This window comes from Triturus cristatus, chromosome 12, assembly GCF_964204655.1.
Source record: "Triturus cristatus chromosome 12, aTriCri1.1, whole genome shotgun sequence".
NCBI lineage: Eukaryota > Metazoa > Chordata > Amphibia > Caudata > Salamandridae > Triturus > Triturus cristatus.
This window is the reverse complement of record NC_140595.1, coordinates 798,481,925-798,504,177: the sequence shown is the minus strand read 5'-3', so window position 1 is coordinate 798,504,177 and position 22,253 is coordinate 798,481,925. Positions and strand designations below refer to the sequence as shown.

The window sequence follows — 22,253 nt, the reverse complement described above, 5'->3', positions numbered from 1 at the left end:
ACCCCAACCGCGATCAACCAGAGGGTAAGATTCCCGACGTCAAAAGGCACCCCTGCACCCGGCGCCCTGCGGCCCCCTGTGCCCAATCCCGGGGTACCCACCTAACCTACAACTACCCAACTTACCTCTCGAAGTGGTGGTGGCACCTGAAACATCCTCGTCCCCGAGCCTGCAGCCTTTTTCCAAACCGGAACATTCCCATTGATTTCCATTGAGCGCCCGAAGGCTCAAAAGCACCCTGCACCCAGCCGCCCGAGTGGCCCTGTGTAGGAGAGTAGGGTCTGCTATCCTATGGTCACCCCAAATTTTTGCTTTTTGCTTCACTGGTTTTTGACATATTGAGGCTGTGGGCCTGCCAATCAGACCCCCAGCCTGCTGTTCTCTCTACTAAATTAAAACTATGCACCCTAGGTGCATAACCAATTGGAAGTGGATCACCCTGTCAGCCCCTGTACCAGTGTACACTAGGTACCCAGGGCATTGGTGTACCCAAGGCCTGCCAGGGTCTGAAGCATGTATTATGCCACCCCAGGCTTGGCCTAACAATCTGACACAACTGACTGATCACTCAGCTGGGGTAAGTTGGTGTAACCACCTCTTACTTAGGTGTAGTATACCTATACCTAACCTTAAATGGGACACCTGGTAACCTATAAGTCACTCCTATGGCAGGCCTTAACAATCCTGAAGGCAGAGTGCTTGGTTCCATGTGAGATGGTGCTCTGGCATGAGCTGAGCCTGTCTGCAGTGGTCGGAACAACTTCCTTCTACTGTTTCCAGATATCGTCATACCATATACTCTTAAGTGCATTATGAACCTCGCGGTTAAATGCTATCTTTGGTTTGGCTTTATCAAAACATGTCGAGTAAGGTGTCCTACGAATTGGAATACTAACCCCTTGCCAATTCTGGCGACTGGGTTAGCATTCCACTCTTCTAGAGGGACACGACATGTACAGTACCTGAAACCCGGGTAAAATCAGACATAGCCTCAGCTCCACAAAATGGATGCTGCCACCACAGACACAAGTCTGCCCTCCTGCTGCTGGGAGTCCTTCCAGCTTGGGAGGTGTGGACAAAGGGTTTCCTGCCAGGGGAGGTGCATGCACCACCCCAGACAGGATTTTGTGTATTGGTCAGGTAGGGCTTGAAAGAAACCAGACATGCCTGTGGCTCACAAGAAGCCTCGGTGCATATGCCAGTTCAAACCGGTCCTGGGGCACACCAGTCCCGGGCCTGGGGCGAGCTGGACAAAGGATTGGGGGTGTAACCACCCCCCTTCCTGGTCCCACCCATAGGGGGGGACCTAGCAGGTAGTCCGGCCCCTAGAATCCGCATAAAGGTAGGAGCTGTGTCCTAAGACTTCAGACATCCTGGAATCAACTTGAAACTAAGAAGACGGGAACTTCGACATTCTGCTGCACAGAAGACTGAAGGAAATCTCCCCTGTGGTCAGGGAGTGACCACCTTGCTAACGCAAGCACCATCCAGCAAGTCAACGTCTGCTTTGCCGCCGCCTCCCGCTGGAGCCCGAGCCCAGAGACTGACAAGACCTGGACCTCCAGACCTCTCACCGCCCGATCCACAGTCCCTGAAAAGAGGAGACCAGTGGAGGCACCGAGACACGTGGAGCCAGCCATCTTGAAATGACCACGACAAGCTGACAAGTGCAACAACCGAGGCTCCCTCCAAGTTGTGCTTTGGGATCTGAGAAGCCCAACCCTCGAGCAGCATCTGCACCAAAGGTGAGCCCTCCAGCATCTCCACGGGGCCCTTCTGCATTTTGCCACTCGACGCACCTAACCGGTTGCTGGCCCGCTGGCTAGTAGTCATCTTGGCGACGAACTTTACGAAATACACCGCTGGTCTGGTTGCTCCAGACTGGCCCTTGCTCCCCTCCAAAGGAGCAGTCCTTCTGACCTTGCTGGTCAGAACCATCAGCTTATTTCATCTCCTACAACAATTGCTTTTGCCAAGGCTTGTTTGCTTCGATCAAGTCGCCGACACCGCCGACAGCGAGAGCCTGCGTGGGACAGCTCGTGAACCGACTCCTGGACGTCGTCGACCTCCATGGACCACGTGGCTGCAGAGACAAGCTACACCTTTCTTCCTGTTTGCACCCGACATCGCCTGGTACCCACCTGGTGCCACGCTGGTCACTGGCTAGTGACTGTGAACACTGTCCCCTCTGCTTACAGGTCTTCAACATCTCCGATCCACTCTTGGATCCACCGCATCTCTCCCGGACCGACCACCTGCAGCATCTTTGTCTTCAGGCTCCACGGAACAGATAGAAGAAACCCGACGCACTTCGAGGCCTATGCACCCGCTTCCTGTGGGTGAGGTAAAGCTGGCACACCTGTGCCCAAGTGTAGTATTACATCTCTAGTGCCTGTGTTCCAAATCTTGAGTTCCTAGTCCATCCGGAAGATCCTTTTTGCAGTAACTTTGTACTTTTTACGCACCCATTGAAACCTATGGGAGCACGCGTGTGACTATTTGCTCTGCACACGCCACCCGTGGACCTCCTGGTCACTAACTGAAGTTAGCTCCTTGTAGGCCCAGCGATTCTAGAGGCCCTAGGCCTTTTCCCTTTTCTGTTCGTGGTACTTATACCACTATTTTAGTATATGGTTCGAGCGGCCACCAGGGCCTATCCATATAAAGTGCAACTTCTGTGTATTCTACTGAAATCTTGTTTGACGATTTGTGCTCCTGTGCTCATAAAGAGACTAGGGGTTACTTTGAGAAATAATTACATATATATTTTGAATATATATCTGTGTGGTGTCCTTTCATTGGTATAAAAGGGGGTTGCATTTGGTAAAACAGCTGGCTTAACACGCTTCACGAGTTTAGCCTCAAAGACTGCTTAGCCTACGCTACCACTAGGGCTGCTAGTCCGAAAAGGTTGACTTACAACCACACCATAAGGGTTGCTTGGCATGGTACAAGGTGATCACTTTAACTAGTGAGCATCATATACCAGGCCAACTTCTCACACCCTGGCAGTGCCCTCTCTACACTAACCTACTTCCCCACTTGCCCTGAGTAAGTGACCAGGAGCCCAGCTCCCACAGCCGCGTGGCTTGCCAGACAGCCACCAACCAAGGCCCCCCTATCCCTCATAGGATAACATTGGGCCTAATTCTCTCTGCACCCGGCCGTCCTGAAACCGCTGAGGGTGAACCAACTGTACCTACCTGACACTGGGGGACCCCTGAGTCCATGCCCGGAATTTCAACTCTGCCAGTCGAGTACTTACCCTTAAACCGCTAATTTTATTTTCCTCATAGGGTAACATTGACTGGCTTTTTCTTCAAAAATCTTCTTAGTGTGAACTTTTCAAAACTGCAAATATTCACCAAAAATCAGCCAAGTGACAAAAACGAATTTACTCACCTGCTCCTAGGTGATCTCCCAGTGCTGGATCTTGGTGCCCAGCCCTGACCCTGAAAAGTGTTCACAACTATACTTACCTCTAACTCATTTTTCTCCCATAGGAAACCATTGTCTGCTTTTCTGTGAAAGTTCTTCTGTCTATTTTTGCAAATTTGAAATATTCTTTTAAAATCGTACCATTTCTGCACACGAAATTACTTACCTGTTTTTGATAAGGACCCCAGTCCTGGGTCTAGGTACCCAGTCCTGGATTACTAAAGTAACGATAAAGTACTCTACCTGCAATTTGAATTTCTTGCCATAGAGATCCATTGAATGTTTTCTTTGAAATATTTTCTAAGTGCTAACTTTTGAAATAGCTAAATATTATTTAAAAATCATTAGTTATTAAGTCGACTTTCATCACTTGATTCTGAATACTGACCCAAGGCTGGTTCTAGGAGCCAGACCTGGAATTCCAAAAGTAATCTGAAAAGTAATTTATTACAAATAACCTGAATTTACCATTGAGCTCAATGCATGGTTATGTTTAGGAAATAGGATTGTCTATTGCAACCAACTGTGACTGTTTACACAAATTTATTGCTTAAGACAAAAGTATTTATATTCAACCTCTCATTCTGAGAAAGTATATTTTTACCCCCTTTGTGGTTCTAAAAATAAAACAAGCATATATTTTATATATATAAACCATTGGCCTAGAGTTCAGTTATTGAGTGTGTGATACCATTTGCTGACTGAGTGTGTACAATAAATGCTTTACACTGTCCTCTGATACTGCCTTACTGCTCGACCAAGCTACCACTTTTGAGAGTAAGGTCATACCTAACTTTGACCTCTATCAGCCTCTGGGGGACTGTGGACTCTGTACACCCTGTACCTATTAGGGAACAGTATATACAGAGCCACTTTCTCACACACTGCCACTAAGATTTTAGAGATTTAATGGGAGATAGCAGTACCAGTGAATGATATTCGCTTTTGATCTGTGTTGTGGACTAAATCACATTAGCAATATGGTTGTCATGTTTGCGATATTTTGGCACGGAGTCTTATGATTCAGGTATAGTCATACCTGACCATCTAGATGGCCATGTCCTCTACTTGTTTTTTTTTTTTTTTTTGCTTGGTCTTCCTTCCCTTATCCTTCCCTTATCCTCCTTTTCTGCCTTCTGATTCCTCTATTGATGTTATTATTGTTGTTCCTTTGTGCCTCTTATGTTTGGTTGCCTTTAAATCTCCAAAACGTTATAGTATTTATCTTGAGTTCGAGGAATATGAGCTGCAGATTACACACTTTTGCATAGATCGCCATCTGGTGTTGGGCCCGGATGTTTGCAGTTTGTTTTTCCTCTTGGAAAGTCTTTGGAAGTCACGAGGTCGGTGAGGTCGGTGACTCCTCCCTTGGTTCGTATTGCGCATGGGCTTCGGCTCCATCCTCAGATTGTTTTTTTCCGCCATCGGGCTTGAATGTAATACTTCGCGCTCAGGTTCCAAACATTTCCAGTTCGACGATCGAAGCGGAATCCTCGCGGTATTGTTCAGATACCAAATCTCCTAAATCACCTTCTCTTCCACACATCTTCGATTCCAGTCGTCGACGGCGTCGTTCGGGCCTATCCAAGCTCCGGTCCCGGCTGATGGAAAGAACTCCATTCCAGAAGTGCCCTCGATGTGGGTCCAAATTCCCCCCCACCGATCTTCATGAGGTGTGCAACCTCTGCCTCTCCCCTGAACACGAGGCTCAAGACTGTCCCGCCTGCAAGTCTTTCAGATCAAAAAAGACTATTCTAGATCCAAGGGCCAGACGAAACATGGTGCACTCCTCGACCTCCGTTCCAGTCGACATCTTCGGGGACGACGTAGAAGCTCCGGGACAGAAACACACCGAAGAGGACCTCGTCAGTGCTTCCGAAGCCGACGACTCGGATGTGGAGGACATCACCCCAGCGCAGAGGGTCGTGAGTACTATACCCCCTCCCACACCCGCGCCGACACCCAAAAAGGCTTCGGTCACTCCTTCGCCTCCGGGCCTAGGCAAGACCAGAAACACTGCTTCCAACACCCCACCTTCGGGCCCGGTGAAGAAGCCAAATAAGCCTTCCGGCGGCTCAGGCTCGAGCCAGCCTGCCAGCGGTGCCGAGAAACACACTTCGGCACCGAAAAAGAGACCGGCCTCTACCTCGACACCGAGCTCCGCACCAAAGTCCTCGGTGTCGAAACCTAGCCTTTCGGTACCGACCAAACCCCATAAGGCCCTCGGCACAGACACTCCCGCCCCGAAGCCTACCTCGGCGCCGACCAAGAAATCGGAGGCTCCAAAAATGCACGGCACAGACAAGCCTAAAAAGTCATCGGCCCCGAAACCTTCGGGAACCGACGGAACCAACATTGTCACAGGAACTGTTTACACCGGATCCCTTGCAAAATACACTTACCAAGGATCCAAAGACTGGACATTTGGCACTCTCTTAAAAAAAGTGACATTTGGACAAACCGGCTCTGCCTACACCTCCAAAGAGGAAAGACTCTGCTACCTCCCCTTTCAGAGGGCCTTCCCCACCTCCTCCACCTCCTCCACCTCCTCCACCCTCTCCACCCTCTCCACCCCTGCCCCCTCCGCCTTCCCCACCCCCGCCTCATCGCTCCCCGACCCAGTCTCCGGACGATGATGATCAGGGACCCATATTACGATCCAGGGGATGTGCCACAAGACCCCACCCCTACAGGATCCCCAGACCCATGGGACAACTATAATAATCCAGACATCCCAGATGTCCCACAAGATGACCTTTACCCGTCCAGGCCATATCCACCAGAAGACTCCTTAGGTTTTCACCACCTAATTCAGAGGGCGGCACATAATCATGGAGTAGTGCTACACACTGACCCGGTAGAGGAAGATTTCCTCCTTGACACCTTTGATACCGCACATAGGTCTATCTCCATACTACCTATGCTCAAGGGGGTACTAAAACATGCGCCAGAGGTCTTTAAAGACCCAGTCAGGGCTAGGGTCATTAACCCACGCATAGAGAAAAAGTATAAAGCTGCCCCCACAGATCCTGCCTATATCAAAGGGCCAGCGCCACTAGATTCCATAGTGGTCTCCACTGCACGGAAGAGGTCAAACTCCCAGGCGTCAGGCGAAGCACCACCACCTGACAAAGAGTCAAAGCTACTGGATGTGTCAGGAAAGCGCACTGCGTCACAGGCAGCCAATATATGGCGTATTGCCAACACTCAATCGCTATTGGCCAGATACGACAGAGCGCATTATGATGAACTAGAAACCATCATGCACCATCTCCCAGAAAAATACAAAAATGGGGCCAATCAATTAATTCAAGAGGGTAAGACGATAACGAACACCTCTATACGCTGTGCCTTAGACGCAGCAGACACAGCCTCCAGGGCCATTAACACTAGCGTCCTCCTCCGTCGCCATGCTTGGCTGAGAGTTTCAGGCTTTAAACCTGAGGTACAGGCCTCCATATTAAATCATCCATTTGATCAAGAACATCTATACGGCCCAAAGGTAGATGAGGCCCTCGAGAAGATGAAGGACACAGATACAGCGAAATCTATGGGAGCCCTGCAGTCACACCCTCCTAGGCGCTCCTTTCGCCGCTCTTCCTTTCCGGGTACGGCAGAGGCTACTCCTCAGATAGCGCGTCCACTTCCTACAAATCCCCTGCTCAATCCACCTTCACAAGGGGTTATCAAAGAGGCGGCTATAGGGGCAAGAACATTAAAGGCAGAGGCAAAACAAATACCGTCCGCTCTGCCACACCGCCTACCCAATGATTTCCCCTGCTCCCTCCAGACCATCCCACTCCGGTCGGGGGCAGGCTACAAAATTTCCTTCACGTCTGGGAGACAATCACCTCAGACAGATGGGTGACCCAAAATATTCGTTCAGGGTACTGCCTAGAATTGACATCTACCCCCCCAAACATTCCACCCAGGCAACGCCCAATGTCACAAGAACATTCCACGTTACTAAAACAGGAGGTAATCTCCCTCCTACAAAAACATGCGATGGAACAAGTCCCCGCCAATCAGCAAAATTTAAGGGTCTACTCTCTATATTTTCTGATACCAAAAAGACGAGACTCTACGACCTATTTTAGATCTCCGGCCTCTAAACACATACATACATTCGGACCATTCTCACATGGTAACACTTCAGCAGGTACTTCCGCTCCTCTCCCAGACCGACTTTCTCACCACACTGGACTTAAAAGACACATACTTTCACATTCCGGTACACCATGCGCACAGAAAGTACCTCAGATTTGTAGTGGACGGGCAACACTACCAGTTAAAGGTGCTCCCATTCGGGGTCACAACAGCACCAAGGGTATTCACCAAGTGCCTAGCGGTAGTGGCGGCACACCTCAGAAAACACATTCACGTCTTCCCATATTTGGAAGACTGGCTAATAAAAGCCACGTCCTACAACCAATGTGTACATCACACCGCCACTACAATCCAACTACTTCACCAGCTAGGTTTCACGGTGAACCACCAAAAGTCCCAGCTAATACCATCCCACACAAAGCAATACCTTGGTGCCACCATAGGCACCTCAAAAGCCATAGCCTACCCCAATCCTGCCAGGATTGCAAGTATTCAGGCTTTGCGTCAAAGATTCATACCTCAACACACTCTCCCAGCAAGAGTGTTTATGCAACTAATAGGGATGATGGCCTCTTGCATTTTTATAGTGCCCCATGCAAGACTCCAGATGCGTCCATTCCAAGAGTGCTTAGCGCGCCAATGGAACCAGGCCCAGGGGCAACTGACAGATCTGGTGTTGGTAGACGGTCGCACCCATCGCTCTCTGCAGTGGTGGAACACCACAAATCTTTCCAGAGGTCGACCGTTCCTGGACCCGGTTCCACAAATAATCCTAACAGACGCATCGCTCTCCGGCTGGGGAGCTTATCTATTACACCTCATAGTGCAGGGCACATGGACGCCGCAACAAAAGGTTCGAGGCTAGTGGGCTGCTGAATTCATATCTGTGCATAGATCGCCGCCGAGTGTTGGGTCCGGATGTTTTCACGTTGTTGTCCTGGAAGAGTCTTCGAAGTATCACGAGATAGGTGACTCCTCCCCTTGACCACAGTGCGCATGGGCATCCTCTCCATCCTTAGATTGTTTTTTTCCGCCATTGGGTTCGGATGTGCTTATCTTAGCTCAAGTTGGGAAAATTTAGTATAAGGCCAAAAGGCCTTTAGTTTTTGTCGGTACTGTTCCCGTTCGGTATCGACTGCTTTCTTGATTAGTTTAGAAACTTCTTCCAGCCTTTCGGATACTTTTGGTCCGAACATTGACCTTACATCGACGATGGAATCGAGGACCCCATTCAAACGGTGTCCGGTATGCCACGCCAAATACCCACACATCGACGTCCACCCGGTATGCAACAAATGTCTCTCGCCGGATCACGACGAATCGAAATGTATGGCCTGTGCCCGATTCAGATCGAAGGAGACTCTCCGGAATCGACGGGCAGCGAGATTAGAAGCGCAGCAATCGGCGCCTGCCCCGGCCAACATCTTCAGCACCGAGGACGAAGATGTAGAGAGCGTGGAAGAAGTAAACTCTAGCCCCGCTTCCGAACAAGATTCCCGATCGGAAGACGCCGATGAAGTGCTTTTTTACAGGGAAGAAGCCGTCGACGAGGTAGGAGACTACGATGAGGCCTTTGGGGCCGAAGAGGATAGCTCTAGCGAAGAGCCAGGCCTACCCGTCGATACGGAGGCCGTTAAAGTGCGTCATTCTACGGCTCAGGTCGAGGGATCGCCTCCGGGCCTTACCCGAGATCAATCCCAAAGTTCTGAGGCCCCGCCTTCGGGCCCGGCCTCGAACATCCAGCACGAGCCATTATTACCAAAGACGACTGGATTCCCTGCTACGAAACTGAAACCAATCGTCGCACCAGTTCCACCGAAACCAAAAGTGAAACTGGCCGTGATCGGCTCGAAGCCATCGAAGACCTCCACTTCCTCGATGCCAACAAAGACCGTCGGCTCCGAACGCACGAAGAGGGATTTCGGCGCCGAACTCGCTGCAGCGGATATCGGTACCGACCCGAAAATGAAGGCCCTCGGTCCCGCGAAAGCGCCTCGGCCCCTGGCACCGAAGCAGTCGGCCCCGACCACCAAAGTCAAAATGGCCGCTCCATCTGCGTCCACTTCAAAGACGGCGGCACACGCCAAGTCATCGACTCCGACGACCGCTGATACCTCTCTTCGGCTCGATGACCCTGTGGCTCCAAAGCGGTCGACGCCTACCTCCACGGTACCGACCGGCACCAAAGAACCTTCAGCGTTCTCGGTGCGACAAGTTGCGGCGTCGTTGCAACGCATCAGAGAACGGGCAGCCCTCCGATCCACGTCGGGCCCCGACACTAACAAGGCTCCAAACGCACCCTCGGCGCCCACCAACATCACTTTTGGTTTGCCGCCATCCACGGCGCCGAAGATGTTCGAGATCCGGACACGTGTCCGCCAGACACAGTCCCCATCTACTGGACACTCACCTTCTGAGCCTTCACAGACACAATTCATCGACGCCGACACTGGCAGACTGATGCTCCGCAAACGGAAGACCACGCCAGAGAAGGGCTTGGACTCCTACAGAATACCTCTGAAGCACAAATTGCCAGCAGAGTCGGAACCGGTTCTGTATGAATGCTTGCAAACCTCCTATCAGGTTCCCCAGTCCTTTTCTCCTACGCCTTCCGAAACAGACGCAGTGGAGGACTACATGGCTGATGATACCACCTACCCTGGGGATGCTGATGAGCAGCAGGACCCAGATCAAGCATGGGATGACCCTACAGACCAGGGTACCGCGCCAGATACCCAGGACTTGCAGCTTTACGGCGCAAAAACATCTCCCACTGAGGACACTGCTGCCTTCAATGCCCTCATAGAACGTGCTGCCGCCAGTCATAGAGTACAACTCCACTCTGACACTGTTGAGGAAGACTTCTTAGTGGACACTTTCGCCTCCTCCGAGAGAACTGTCAAAACTTTGCCCATGTTAAAAGGTGTTCTCAAACCTGCAAAGGACATTTTCAAAGAAGCAACCAGGGCACGGGTGCTAAACCCCAGGATTGAAAAAAAATAAAAGCCTGCGCCCGGAGACCCTATGTACATTAGAGGCCAGTTGCCTCTGGACTCCATGGTGGTTGCTAACGCTCGCAAACTAGCCCATTCGCAAACGACAGGTGATGCTCCTCCCCCAGACAAGGAGTCCAAGGTGCTGGAGACCTCCGGCAAAAGAATTGCAGCTCAAGCAGCAAACATCTGGCGCATTGCCAATACACAGGCCCTCCTGGCCCGCTATGATCGCTCACACTACGACACACTAGAATCGCTACTCCAGCATCTGCCAGATGAATACAAAGAGGCAGCGGAGCTCCTCATCAGAGAGGGACAACTCCTTACCAACGCATCCATTAAGTGCGCACTGGATGCTGCCGACACAGCAGCGAGGGCAATTAACACCAGCGTCATGTTATGCCGAAACGCTTAGTTAAGGATCTCGGGATTCAAACCAGAGATTCAAAACAACATCCTGAATCAGCCAGTCAACCCCGACTACTTATTCGGCCCAGAAGTTGACACCACCTTAGAAAAAATAAAGAAAGAAACTGACACTGCGAGGTCAATGAGGGCTCTGCAAACGCAGCAATTTCGTAGTGGCTCCTTTCGTCGCCCCGGGAATAGAGGAGCAGCTAGAGGCCAGGGGTCACAGCAGCAATACACTAAAGGGGGCACACAGAGTACCTACGGTAAAAACAGAGGTGGATATCGTGGCTCCAGCACCAAGGGCAGAGGACGTGGTTACGGCAACACCAGGTCCTCACCCAAAAACAAACAGTGACGCCCTCTCCCTTCCCCCCGACCACATAACACCTGTCGGGGGGAGACTCCAGCGGTTCCTGTCCACGTGGAAAAAGCATCACCACAGACAGGTGGGTCAGGGACATTATCCAGCACGGTTACTGTCTCGAATTAACCTCCACTCCACCCAACATACCGCCAAAGCACCGTCCTATGTCCGTAGAGCACTTAGCATTATTCCAGCAGGAAGTGCTAAGTATGCTGCAAAAGGGTGCAATAGAGGTCGTGCCCATCAACCAGCAGGGGACAGGGGTGTACTCTCTGTACTTTTTAATCCCAAAAAAGGACAGGTCGCTCAGACCTATACTACACCTGAGAACCCTCAACCACTACATTCTCTCAGAGCATTTCCATATGCTCACCCTACAGCAGGTTCTCCCGCTGCTCAGCCAGGGAGACTTCCTAGCCACACTAGACCTCAAAGATGCGTACTTCCACATACCCATACACCCATCACACAGGAAATATCTCGGGTTCACTATTCAGGGACAGCACTATCAATTCAAGGTTCTCCTCCCCTTCGGCGTGACAACAGCACCCCAGGGTTTTCACCAAGTGCCTAGCTACAGTGGCTGCACATCTACGGAGACAACAAATTCACGTCTTCGCTTACCTGGACGACTGGCTTGTTCAGGCAAAGTCAGCCCAGCAATGTGCCAGCCACATGTTCCTCACCATTCACCTTCTTCACAGTCTAGGATTCTCACTAAATTACCCAAAATCACATCTTCATCCCGCACACGTACGACAGTACCTGGGCGCGACCATAAACACTCTGGCAGCCACAGCTCAGCCAAATTTAGTGAGGATCAACAGCATGCAACTGCTGATCACAAAGTTCAAACCTCAACACTCCCTTCCAGCGCGAGTGTTCATGCAGTTGATAGGCATGATGGCCTCCTGCATTTTCATAGTCCCGCACGCGAGACTACATATGCGCCCGCTTCAGGAGTGCTTAGCACGTCAATGGAATCAGGCTCACGGACAATTAACAGACCTAGTGTTGGTGAGCGGTCGGGCATACAACTCTCTGCATTGGTGGAATCCACAAAACCTTTGCAAGGGCCGACCGTTCCAAGAGCCTGTTCCGCAAATAATACTGACGGAGGACGCCTCTCTCTCCAGGGATGGGGAGCTCATGTACTCAATTACACAGTGCAGGGACTATGGACGACACAGCAAAAGAAGATGCACATCAACATTCTGGAACTGATGGCAATCTTCCTAGCCATGAAGGCCTTCAAAGTACACTTATGCAACAAAGTCGTGTTGATCCGGACGGACAACATGACTGCCATGTACTACATACAGAAGCAGGGAGGAACACACTCCACAGTTGTCTCATCTGGCTCAGAGCATGTGGAAGTGGGCCATTCAGAGGAACATATTCCTCATGGCGGAACACCTCCCGGGCAAAGACAACCAGATGGCGGATCTGCTCAGCAGACACAGCCACCAGATGCACGAGTGGGAGCTACATCCGTCAGTACTCCGACCGTACTTCCAACAGTGGGGTCATCCAGAGATAGACCTATTCGCCACAAAAGAAAACGCAAAATGCCAAAGCTTTGCCGCCAGGTTCCCACATCCGCAGTCACAGGGCAATGCGATATGGATGAACTGGTCTGGCAGATTTGCGTACGCTTTCCCCCAGCGCCATTAATACCGCTAGTGGCACGCAAACTGCGACAATACTCACTGACACTCATCCTAGTTGCTCCCACATGGGCACGACAACCATGGTACACCACTTTTCTAGAACTTTCCGTGGTGCCGCAGCAAAGGCTGCGGATCACACCCGCACTTTTAACGCAGAACCATGGCGAAATTCAGTACCCAGATCCGCCACAGCTGAACCTGGCAATCTGGCTCCTGAAGTCTTAGAGTTTGGCTATCTAAACCTGCCACCTGAATGTATGGATATCATCAAGGGAGCCAGGAGACCCACAACCAGAGCTTGCTATGCGGCTAAATGGAAAAGGTTTGTCATTTACTGCAACAACAATGACATTAACGTGCTGGACGCATCCATTCAAAACATCATCTGTTACCTCTTACACTTATACCGATGCAATCTGGCATACAACTCCATACGTATACACTTAACCGCGATAGCAGCCTATCTTCAAAACAGGCAGCACCTCTCTTTATTCAGAGTGCCTGCCATCAAAGCCTTCTTAGAGGGACTCAAACGAGTGATTCCCCCGAGACACCCACCGGCACCAGTGTGGAACCTCAATGTGGTCCTCACCAGATTAATGGGTCCACCTTTTGAACCTCTCCATTCATGTGAGATTCAATTCCTCACCTGGAAGGTAGCTTTCCTAGTGGCAATCACTTCGTTAAGAAGAGTTAGTGAACTCCAGGCACTAACCGTTCAAGAGCCATTCATACAGGTTCACGCAAACAGAGTTGTACTACGTACCAACCCCAAATTCATGCCTAAAGTGATATTGCAGTTCCACATGAATCAGACTATTGAACTGCCTGTTTTCTTTCCAAATCCACAAAATGTCGCAGAGAGAATGCTCCATACACTAGATGTAAAGAGGGCCCTCATGTACTATATAGACAGAACAAAGGATTTTAGGAAAACAAAACAAATTTTCGTTGCCTTTTCTCCACAACACAAGGGCAACGCCATTTCCAAAGCAGGGATAGCCAGATGGATCGTTAAATGTATTCAAATTTGCTATCAAAAAGCTAAACGCACATTAACGATTCCCCCACGAGCCCACTCAACACGAAAGTTAGGGGCGTCCATGGCTTTCCTGGGAAACATTCCTTTGCAGGAAATATGTAGAACAGCCACATGGTCCACTATACATACATTTACCAAACACTACTGCGTAGATGTACACTCAAAACAGCAGGCAGCTGTAGGACAGGCTGTTCCCAAAACTCTTTTTCAGACTGCTGCAGCTGGCACGGGCAGCCGCCGCTAATGGAGGTACTGCTATAATCTATGCACAGATATGAATTCAGCAGCCCACATGCCTCGAACTGAATATGCTACTTACCAGTATGCATCTGTTCTTGGCATGTAGGACTGCTGACATTCATATCGCCCACCCTCCTCCCCGGCGCCTGTAGCAGCTGCAGCACTCAGAATTACTGTATAGCATGGTCATCACTTACTGTATCTACTCCATCACTGCCACAATGGCGAAAAACTATCTAAGGATGGAGAGGATGCCCATGCGCACTGTGGTCCAGGGGAGGAGTCACCCATCTCAGGATACTTCGAAGACTCTTCCAGGACAACAATGTGCAATTATCCGGACCCAACACTAGGCGGCGATCTATGCACAGATATGAATGTCAGCAGCCCTACATGCCAAGAACAGATGCATACTGGTAAGTAGCATATTCAATATAGTCTATGCAAAAGTGTGTAATCTGCAGCTCATATGCCTCGAACGGAATATGCTACTTACCAGTATGCATCTGTTCTTGGCATGTAGAGCTGCAGATCTACACACGCCCACCCGCCTCCCCGGCTACCTGTATCTGTTCCAGTCTATCTTATTTAGATACAACACACATGGGTTTCTTCACTATTATTACTACGCTCCATCTTTCCCTGCTGGCGAAAAACAATCTGAGGATGGAGCCGAAGCCCATGCGCAATACGAACCAAGGGAGGAGTCACCGACCTCGTGACTTCCAAAGACTTTCCAAGAGGAAAAACAAACTGCAAACATCCGGGCCCAACACCAGATGGCGATCTATGCAAAAGTGTGTAGATCTGCAGCTCTACATGCCAAGAACAGATGCATACTGGTAAGTAGCATATTCCTTTTATATTGCATACCTAGAGTATGATCCCTTACATCTGTTTTGTACTCCAGTCTTTGATTAACCCCAGACATCGAGTCTTGCTGCCTACCGCTATCATCTCCTATTAATATTGGCTTTGTGGGCAAGTTACACTGTTTCTAGCGCTCAAAGCTTTTTTAATTCACTTACTTTACTAGGGACTTACAGGGTTGCTAAAGGTTTATCCAGTATTGGATTAATTTTGTGGTTTTAAGTAAAGGGATTTGGCACTGGAGCCCTGGATAACAGGAACCCAGTGCACTTCTGTATCATTGCATCAGATATGAGGCAAAAACTGGGGGTGACGATGTCGAAAAGGGGCACTTTACTACACTGTGTGTGTGTGTGTGTGTGTGTGTGTGTGTGTATATATGTGTGTGTGTATATATATATGTGTGTATATATATATATATATATATATATATATATATATATATATATATATATATATATATATATATATATATATATATATTTTTAGCAATCCTTGTTGTTGAGGTTACCACATTTTAAGTTTATAACTAAAGTTAAAGTCGGTCTTTCTGAACTGATCTACTTTTTTCTTTTTTCTTTATGGACATTAGGGGAGAACGAAGGTTCGAAAAACCAGTCCGCCGTGCCGAGGGAGGTATGATTTCATGTATAAGTAGAACATTGATAAAAATGACATAATGTAAGCATGTGTGGATAACCTTACTAAGCTCTATTCAATTAATCTAATTTTCAGTTGTTGGTAACGGGGGTTGATAAGAGGGCCATAGGCAAGTGTTTCTATTGATTAGAATTCTCTTGTTTTAATTATTCTCCATAGAATTTATCTTTATTGCGCTGAAGGTACAGTGAGGACTATTAAAGTCTAACTTTCCATTAAAAGCTGTTAATCTTTTTAGTGCCCTATATTTAAAGTTGCTGAGAAGCAATGTCTATCATAGCTCTCATACATAGTTCAAATGACTGCCGTTAAGTTCAAGGTGTGCTTTGCATTTGTCATACTGTTACGTCTACGTTTGTTGGTACAATTAAGACATTTGCGTAGTTTTGTCAATTTTTTGGGGAGAAAATATTGTGATCTCTTCTGTCATAGGTTTTCTCTTGTTTATTTTTTCAGTGGCACTTACACAAGTTCCATATTCCCCCTCCAAAACTCAACTCGACTCAGTGTCTGCCTTTCTTCAAGGCAATTCATACTAAACTGGAATGGGGCTGGTGGAATGGTACAGTGGCTGTTAACTGTACTCCGACAAGTGTTTTTAGTGCCACCCCTTTGCCACCTCAACTGTTTTTGAATAAACCTATCTCTGCTAGCTGTCTGTAAGAAACAGGCTCTATATATACTACACCAAAATGAGGTATAGTGTGTATAGAGTCCAAGTTTCCCCAGAGGTAGGCAGATGTTAGATAGAACCGTACTCTCTAATGTGGTAGCTAGGTCGAGCAGAAAGGCTGTATCAGAGGACAGTGTTAAGCATTTGATGTACACAGTCAGCAAATGAATGCACTCACAAGAACTGAACTCTAGGCCAATTGTTGTATAAAAATATACTGTTTGTTTAGAAACAAGCAAGCCTGGTACAGGTAAGCATTAGATACTTTTCAGTAATAAGTTACCGGCTATAGAACAGTTTGAAAATGCAATAGAAGTTGTACAGGGGAGCAGTAGTATGCGACACTTAACAAATACATTACATTGGAATGAATAGGCTTTTTCAGTAAATTACAAGTAAGTTACTGTTGCGTTACTTTTTCTAACTCTGTGCTGGATGCTTAGATTCAGAACTGGGACATTTGCTGGGAACAGGTGAGTAAATTCATTTTTGTTCGTGCGATTTCTAAAGAATATTTTCAGATTTCAAAACTCCACACACACTTTTTTGGAGCTGTACATTGAAATTAATAGGCTTTTTCAACAAATTGTAGGTAGATTACTTTTACGTTACTTTTTCTAACTCGGTGCTGAATGCCTTGATTCAGCACTGGGACATGTCCTGCAAACAGATGAGAACACGATTTGGTTATTTGTAAGATTTTTAAAGAATCTTTAGTTTTCAAAACTCCACACTTGGTCGTTTTTTGGAGGGAAAATTGTCAATGTTATCCTATGGAGGACAAACAGGTTATCGGTTTGCAGGTAGGTAAACGTCTGTGGGAGTTTTGGTTCTGGGGTTAGACTCTGGGTTCTCCCAGGGTCAGTGATGCACTGCAATTGCACCTTCAGCGGCACTAGGGCGGCCGGGTGCAGAGTGTTGAGGCACAATGTTCTCCTATGGAGGATAGGGGGTCTCCGGTTGGTGGCTTCTGGGAAGCTGGCCACGAGGCTGTGGGTGCAAAGTTCCTAGGGTTTAGCTCGGGGCCAGTTGGCGACCAAAGTAGCACCAAAGGTGCACCTTCAGCCGCACAAGGGCGGCTGGGTGCAGTGTGCTGCTTTGAGGTCCGTTGCCCTGTTTCCAAAGGAGAATCTCCGGGACAAAAACACTGCAGGCTCGCGGACGAGGATCTTCCAGGTGCGACCACCACTTTGAGGGGTAAGTTGGGGTGTCATGGGTTGGTTAGGCACCGTTGGTTTGGGCACACAAGGCCGTGGGGCGTCGGGTGCAGGGGTGCCTTGGGACGTTGGATTTTCTTACCCGCTCTGGTTGCGGTGGGGGGTCCTCTGGGTTGAGGTTGCAGGCTTCATCTGGAGGCTTGAGACAGGTCAGCGGTCGCCGGATCTCAGGTGAGGATCGCATGCGGGACGACCTCCTGGTGTTTTTCCACTCTTGCTCAGGCCAGGTTCGGGGGGTGCAGAGTGGGCTGGGTTCGCGGTCTCTGGCTGGCACCAGAAGCTGCAGGTTAACAAGTCCGCTGTTTACGGGCGAAAGTCTGGGAAGTGAAGGCAGGCAGGTCCTCCGGGGTTTGTCAGGTTGCTGACTGCTGGACACGCCGGGATTTAGCAGGCGCAGGTTCGAGGAGAGACAGGGCTGGGGTCAAGTCAGTGGGCGTCGTCCTCTTGTTAGTTCTGCATGGCTCTTCATCCTTTTCATCTTGTAGGTAGGCTGGATCTGCTTTCTTGGTTCAGGGCTGCCCCCTAAATACTGTATTTAGGGGGCGTTTTAGGGGTCTTGAGGTCAGTAGGCAATGGGCTACTGACCTTAGGGTGACTACACCCTTGGTGTGTTCACCCCACGTGGGGGAGTGAGCACAATCCCTAGTCCTTATTGGGGAATGCTTGCAATCTGCAGGATGGCGAGCACTGGAGAGTGGGCTTCATCTCTCATCCCCCACCTGAGGGGTGGAGTTGGCACAGGTGGGCACACCTCCTGGGCTGGCTAGTTTTTAGGTCTCGCCTGACCCAGCACATGCGCTGGTCTGGCGAGACTTATTGAGAGGGCTCCAAAAAGTGCTACCAGGCCAGCCTAGAGCTACAGTGCATGTGCGCGGGCGCGCGCGCCCTGCTTTGCCGCAATTACGTTCACTTTCGCGGCCGCTTTGATGTTTTATCGCGATCACTTTCGCTTGGCAACTGTTGCATTCCTAAACACTTAGAGGTCCCAAAGTCGAGACCTATTGGCTATGCCAATGCTTGTTCCTGCCTGTCGTCCCGCCGAAAGGGAGGGGAGACAGGAATGGGGCCTGCTCCTGTTAGCAGGAGAGGCTGGGCATCGCATTACAAAGGCTGCCAGGCCTTTGAAGCTCCCCTGCCACAGATGGCTCTTCCTGGCCTGGGGTGGTGTGAACACCTCCGCCCAGGAAAGGCTTTGGTTCTGGCCTCAGGGAGCGTAGGCTCCCACCCTAGGGGTCCAGAAACATGTCTTGTGGGGGCAGGCTGGTGTGTACCAGTTGGGGATCCCACCAGAGGCTGGTAGTTTTTCAGGTGGCAACTCAAAGATGCCGTCTGTGTGCATTTTGTATTAAATCCCACACTGGCATCCGTGTGGGTTTAATGTGCTGAGAAGTTTGCTACCAAATGTCCGTTTTCAGTGTAGCCATAATGGTGCTGTGGAGTTCGTAATGACAAGCTCACAGCACCATATACTCTTAATGGCAGCACTGCACTTACAATGCCTAAGAATGGACTTAGACACTGTAGGGGTACATGGCTCATGTACCTGTACCCTCACCACTGGTATAAGGGACACCGCTAGAGGGGTGACTGCTCTGTGCTAGGGCAGTGGGTTGTAGGCATGGCACACAGGGATGTGTGCCATGTCAACTCTATAGTTTGTTCTGCACCAAAACACGCAGTCTGCAAAGGCAGTGTGTGTGTGTAAAGGTACAGGGCCTCTAAGGGTGGCACAATAAGTGCTGCAGCCCTTAGAGGTCTTCCCTGGTCACAGTGCCCTGGGTACCTGTGGTACCGTTTACCAGGGGTTGACCTGTTGCCAGAGATGCCCATTGGGTTAGTGTTGGCGAAAGAACACAGGTCTGGGATTCTGATTGGCAGGTTAATGCCCCTCATTAACGAGCCCACACATAAGATGGGTCATGTATTGGGTCAAGTATTTTGTAACATTGGACACTGATTCCCCAATCCCTATTTGGTCGGATCATTTTTTAGTCCCATTTTGGATCTCTACAACTGGGAATGGTAAATTTTCAGAGACTAAAGCCGCTGATTATAACTTCAGAGCTCTTAAGGTATAGCTGCTGTGCTGACAGCGCTCTTGCTTCATCTGTCCCCTTATTGTCAGACCATCCTGTAAAGGATGCCTGTGCAATAGATTCCTGGTTAAAGTCGAACATTGATGCGGTCGTGCCTTTAACCGTGCGTACCTCTAGAGACACATGCCACTCAGCTCCCTGGTTCAATGAATCACTATGAATTAGTAAAAGTAAATGTAAAATGCTTGAAAGGAAGTGGCATACGCCTATCTTCTGGAAGATGGGAATACCTATAGGCTAGCCTTAAAAGCACACTATAAAATGGTGAGAGGCCAAGGTGAGCTATATGCTTGGTAAAATCACTGCGTCTAAAAATAAGAGCGAAGATCTTTGGGATCGTGAAGTTCTTAACTGCTCCAAAGGCAAGTAGTGAAGCATCCCCACTGTCTTAGTCCATATTGGACTCTAAACAAACATTGTTCGCAGCAAGGGGTCTGCTTGCTTGGGTATTGGTGCAGGGAGGCTCTTAGGGGTCCCGACATCTCCAAACTTGGCAAGGAGACCTCTTTGAGCTCCTCCTGAGCAACTACTGGATCAGTGGACCTGGTGGTCCACAGATTCTTGAAACCGGCCGTCTGTCTGTGCCTGCAGGATGTGTAGCTTGGCTCCTCCACTCCAAAGGGATATGCTGGCTGGTTTTCGAAGTACTTGCCACCCTCCAAGGCTTTTGGCGGATGCACAGCTGTAGGACAAGTCTGGTCTTTGCAGTTTTTGAGTCTGGAGCGAGAGACTGAGTTAACACTGTAGGAAGCTGGGTTTCTGTGGCGGTAACCTCCCCACTTTTTGCCAGCTTTCTGAAGCATTTTGACTTGATGTGCCCTGGGTCCCTGCCAATTAGGTTCCCAGGGCCTGTGTTCTATCCCGAAACCGTACCTTGGTACCCCCATTTATCACCTCCCTGGCCACATGTAAGCCTCTTGTAAAAGGACCATGGGTACCAAGGACACTGACCAAGGAAGACCTCTAAGGGCTGCAGCACATTTTGCCCGTGTTAGAGGTCCTGTACCGTAACACACACACACCCTGCCATTGCAGGCTGCGTTCTTTGGTGCATAGAAAAGAGAAGAGTGGACATGGCAGTCAGACCTGTGTGCCATGTCTGCAACCCACTGCCTATAATATAGGTAAAACACCCCTCCAGTTGGGTGCACTGTACTACTGGTCAGGGTACAGTTGCATGAGCACTGTACCCCTACAGTGTCTGTCCGTTCTTAGACGCAAGTGCAGTAAAGCCATAGGAGTATTTGGTCTGGGAGTTTGTCATTACGAACTCCACAGCACTATAATGGCTTTACTAAATTCTGAATTGGGGTCACAGTTTCCCGGGGGACGTCCTCTGGGGCTTTGTCCACTCTGGCACAGGCCAGGCTTCGCGGGTGGAGAGTGTGCAGGGTTCGCGGTTCCCGGCTGATGCCAGGAGTTAGAAACCTGCTTTGAGCAGAGCCACTGCTCATGGGAGTCCCAGATGCTCAGTCACAAGGTAGCCAGGTCCTCCGGGGTTTGTGAGGTTGCTGGCCACAAGAGGTGCCGGGGTTTAGCAGGAGCAGGTTTGAGGGTCAACAGGCCGGTAGGGCTGGGGCCAAAGCAGTTGGTGTCTTCCTCTTCTTAGCAGCTGCATGCCAGGTCTTCTTTCTTCTTGCTCTTCTTTGCTTTTTTCGGAATCTGGAATCTGGACAAGGAAGGTTCAGGGTGCCTCTAAATACTAGATTTAGGGGTGTTACAGGTAGGTAAAGGACAGGGACCAATGGGTCCTTTTCCTGGGGTGGGTACACCCCCTATCCTGCCACTCTCCTGTGGGAGGAGGGCAGTAGCCTAGTCCTGATTGGGCAGGGCTTCCAATCTTCAAGATGGCGAGATCCCGGAGATGTGCATCACCTCGCCTCCCCCACCTGAGGGGTGGGGTTGGCAGAGGCTGGCACACCCCCTTTCCTTTCTTGGGGTTTCCGGACAGTCTTCCTGCCAGAGTGGGGGTCAGAACCAGTAGGGGCCAGTTGCTGAGTACAGCAAGTGGCCTGGAGAAGCTCACAAAGGTGGCATGCCTTTGAAGCTTCCCCCCTGCCCATCCTGGGGGAGCAGACCTAGCACCTCGCCCAGGATGTGCATTGTTGCAGGCCCAGGAGAGCGGAAGGCTCTCTACCCAGGGATCCAGCAACATGTCTGCTGCGTGGCAGCCTAGGCAGCCCCTTGGAAAAGACTTGGATTGTAGGTTAGGTTCAGGGGGGCATCTCTAAGATGCCCTCTGTCGTGCATTGTACATTAAATCCCACCCTGGCATCAGTGTGGGTTTAATGTGCTGAGAAGTTTGATTCCAAACCTCGGTCTTCAGTGTTGCCTTCATGGTGCTGTGGAGTTCTTGTTGACTACCTCCAAGCACCATATACTCTTAATGGCAGCACTGCACTTACAGTATCCAGGAATGGACCTGGGTACTGTAGGGACACAGGGCACATGCACCTGTACCCACACCAC

The 22,253-nt window shown here is 49.7% G+C and overlaps 1 protein-coding gene across 3 annotated transcripts in view; it reads left to right on the top strand.

Annotated features, from left to right (window-relative positions):
- GIGYF1 (GRB10 interacting GYF protein 1) overlaps nt 1-22,253 on the top strand; it is a 1,351,771-nt gene that overhangs the window by 442,307 nt on the left and 887,211 nt on the right. For all 3 annotated transcript variants that reach the window (XM_085637593.1, XM_085637592.1, XM_085637591.1), the window contains exon 9: nt 15,731-15,774. In XM_085637593.1, the coding sequence (XP_085493719.1) occupies nt 15,731-15,774 (44 nt within the window). The remainder of the gene's footprint in view (nt 1-15,730; nt 15,775-22,253) is intronic.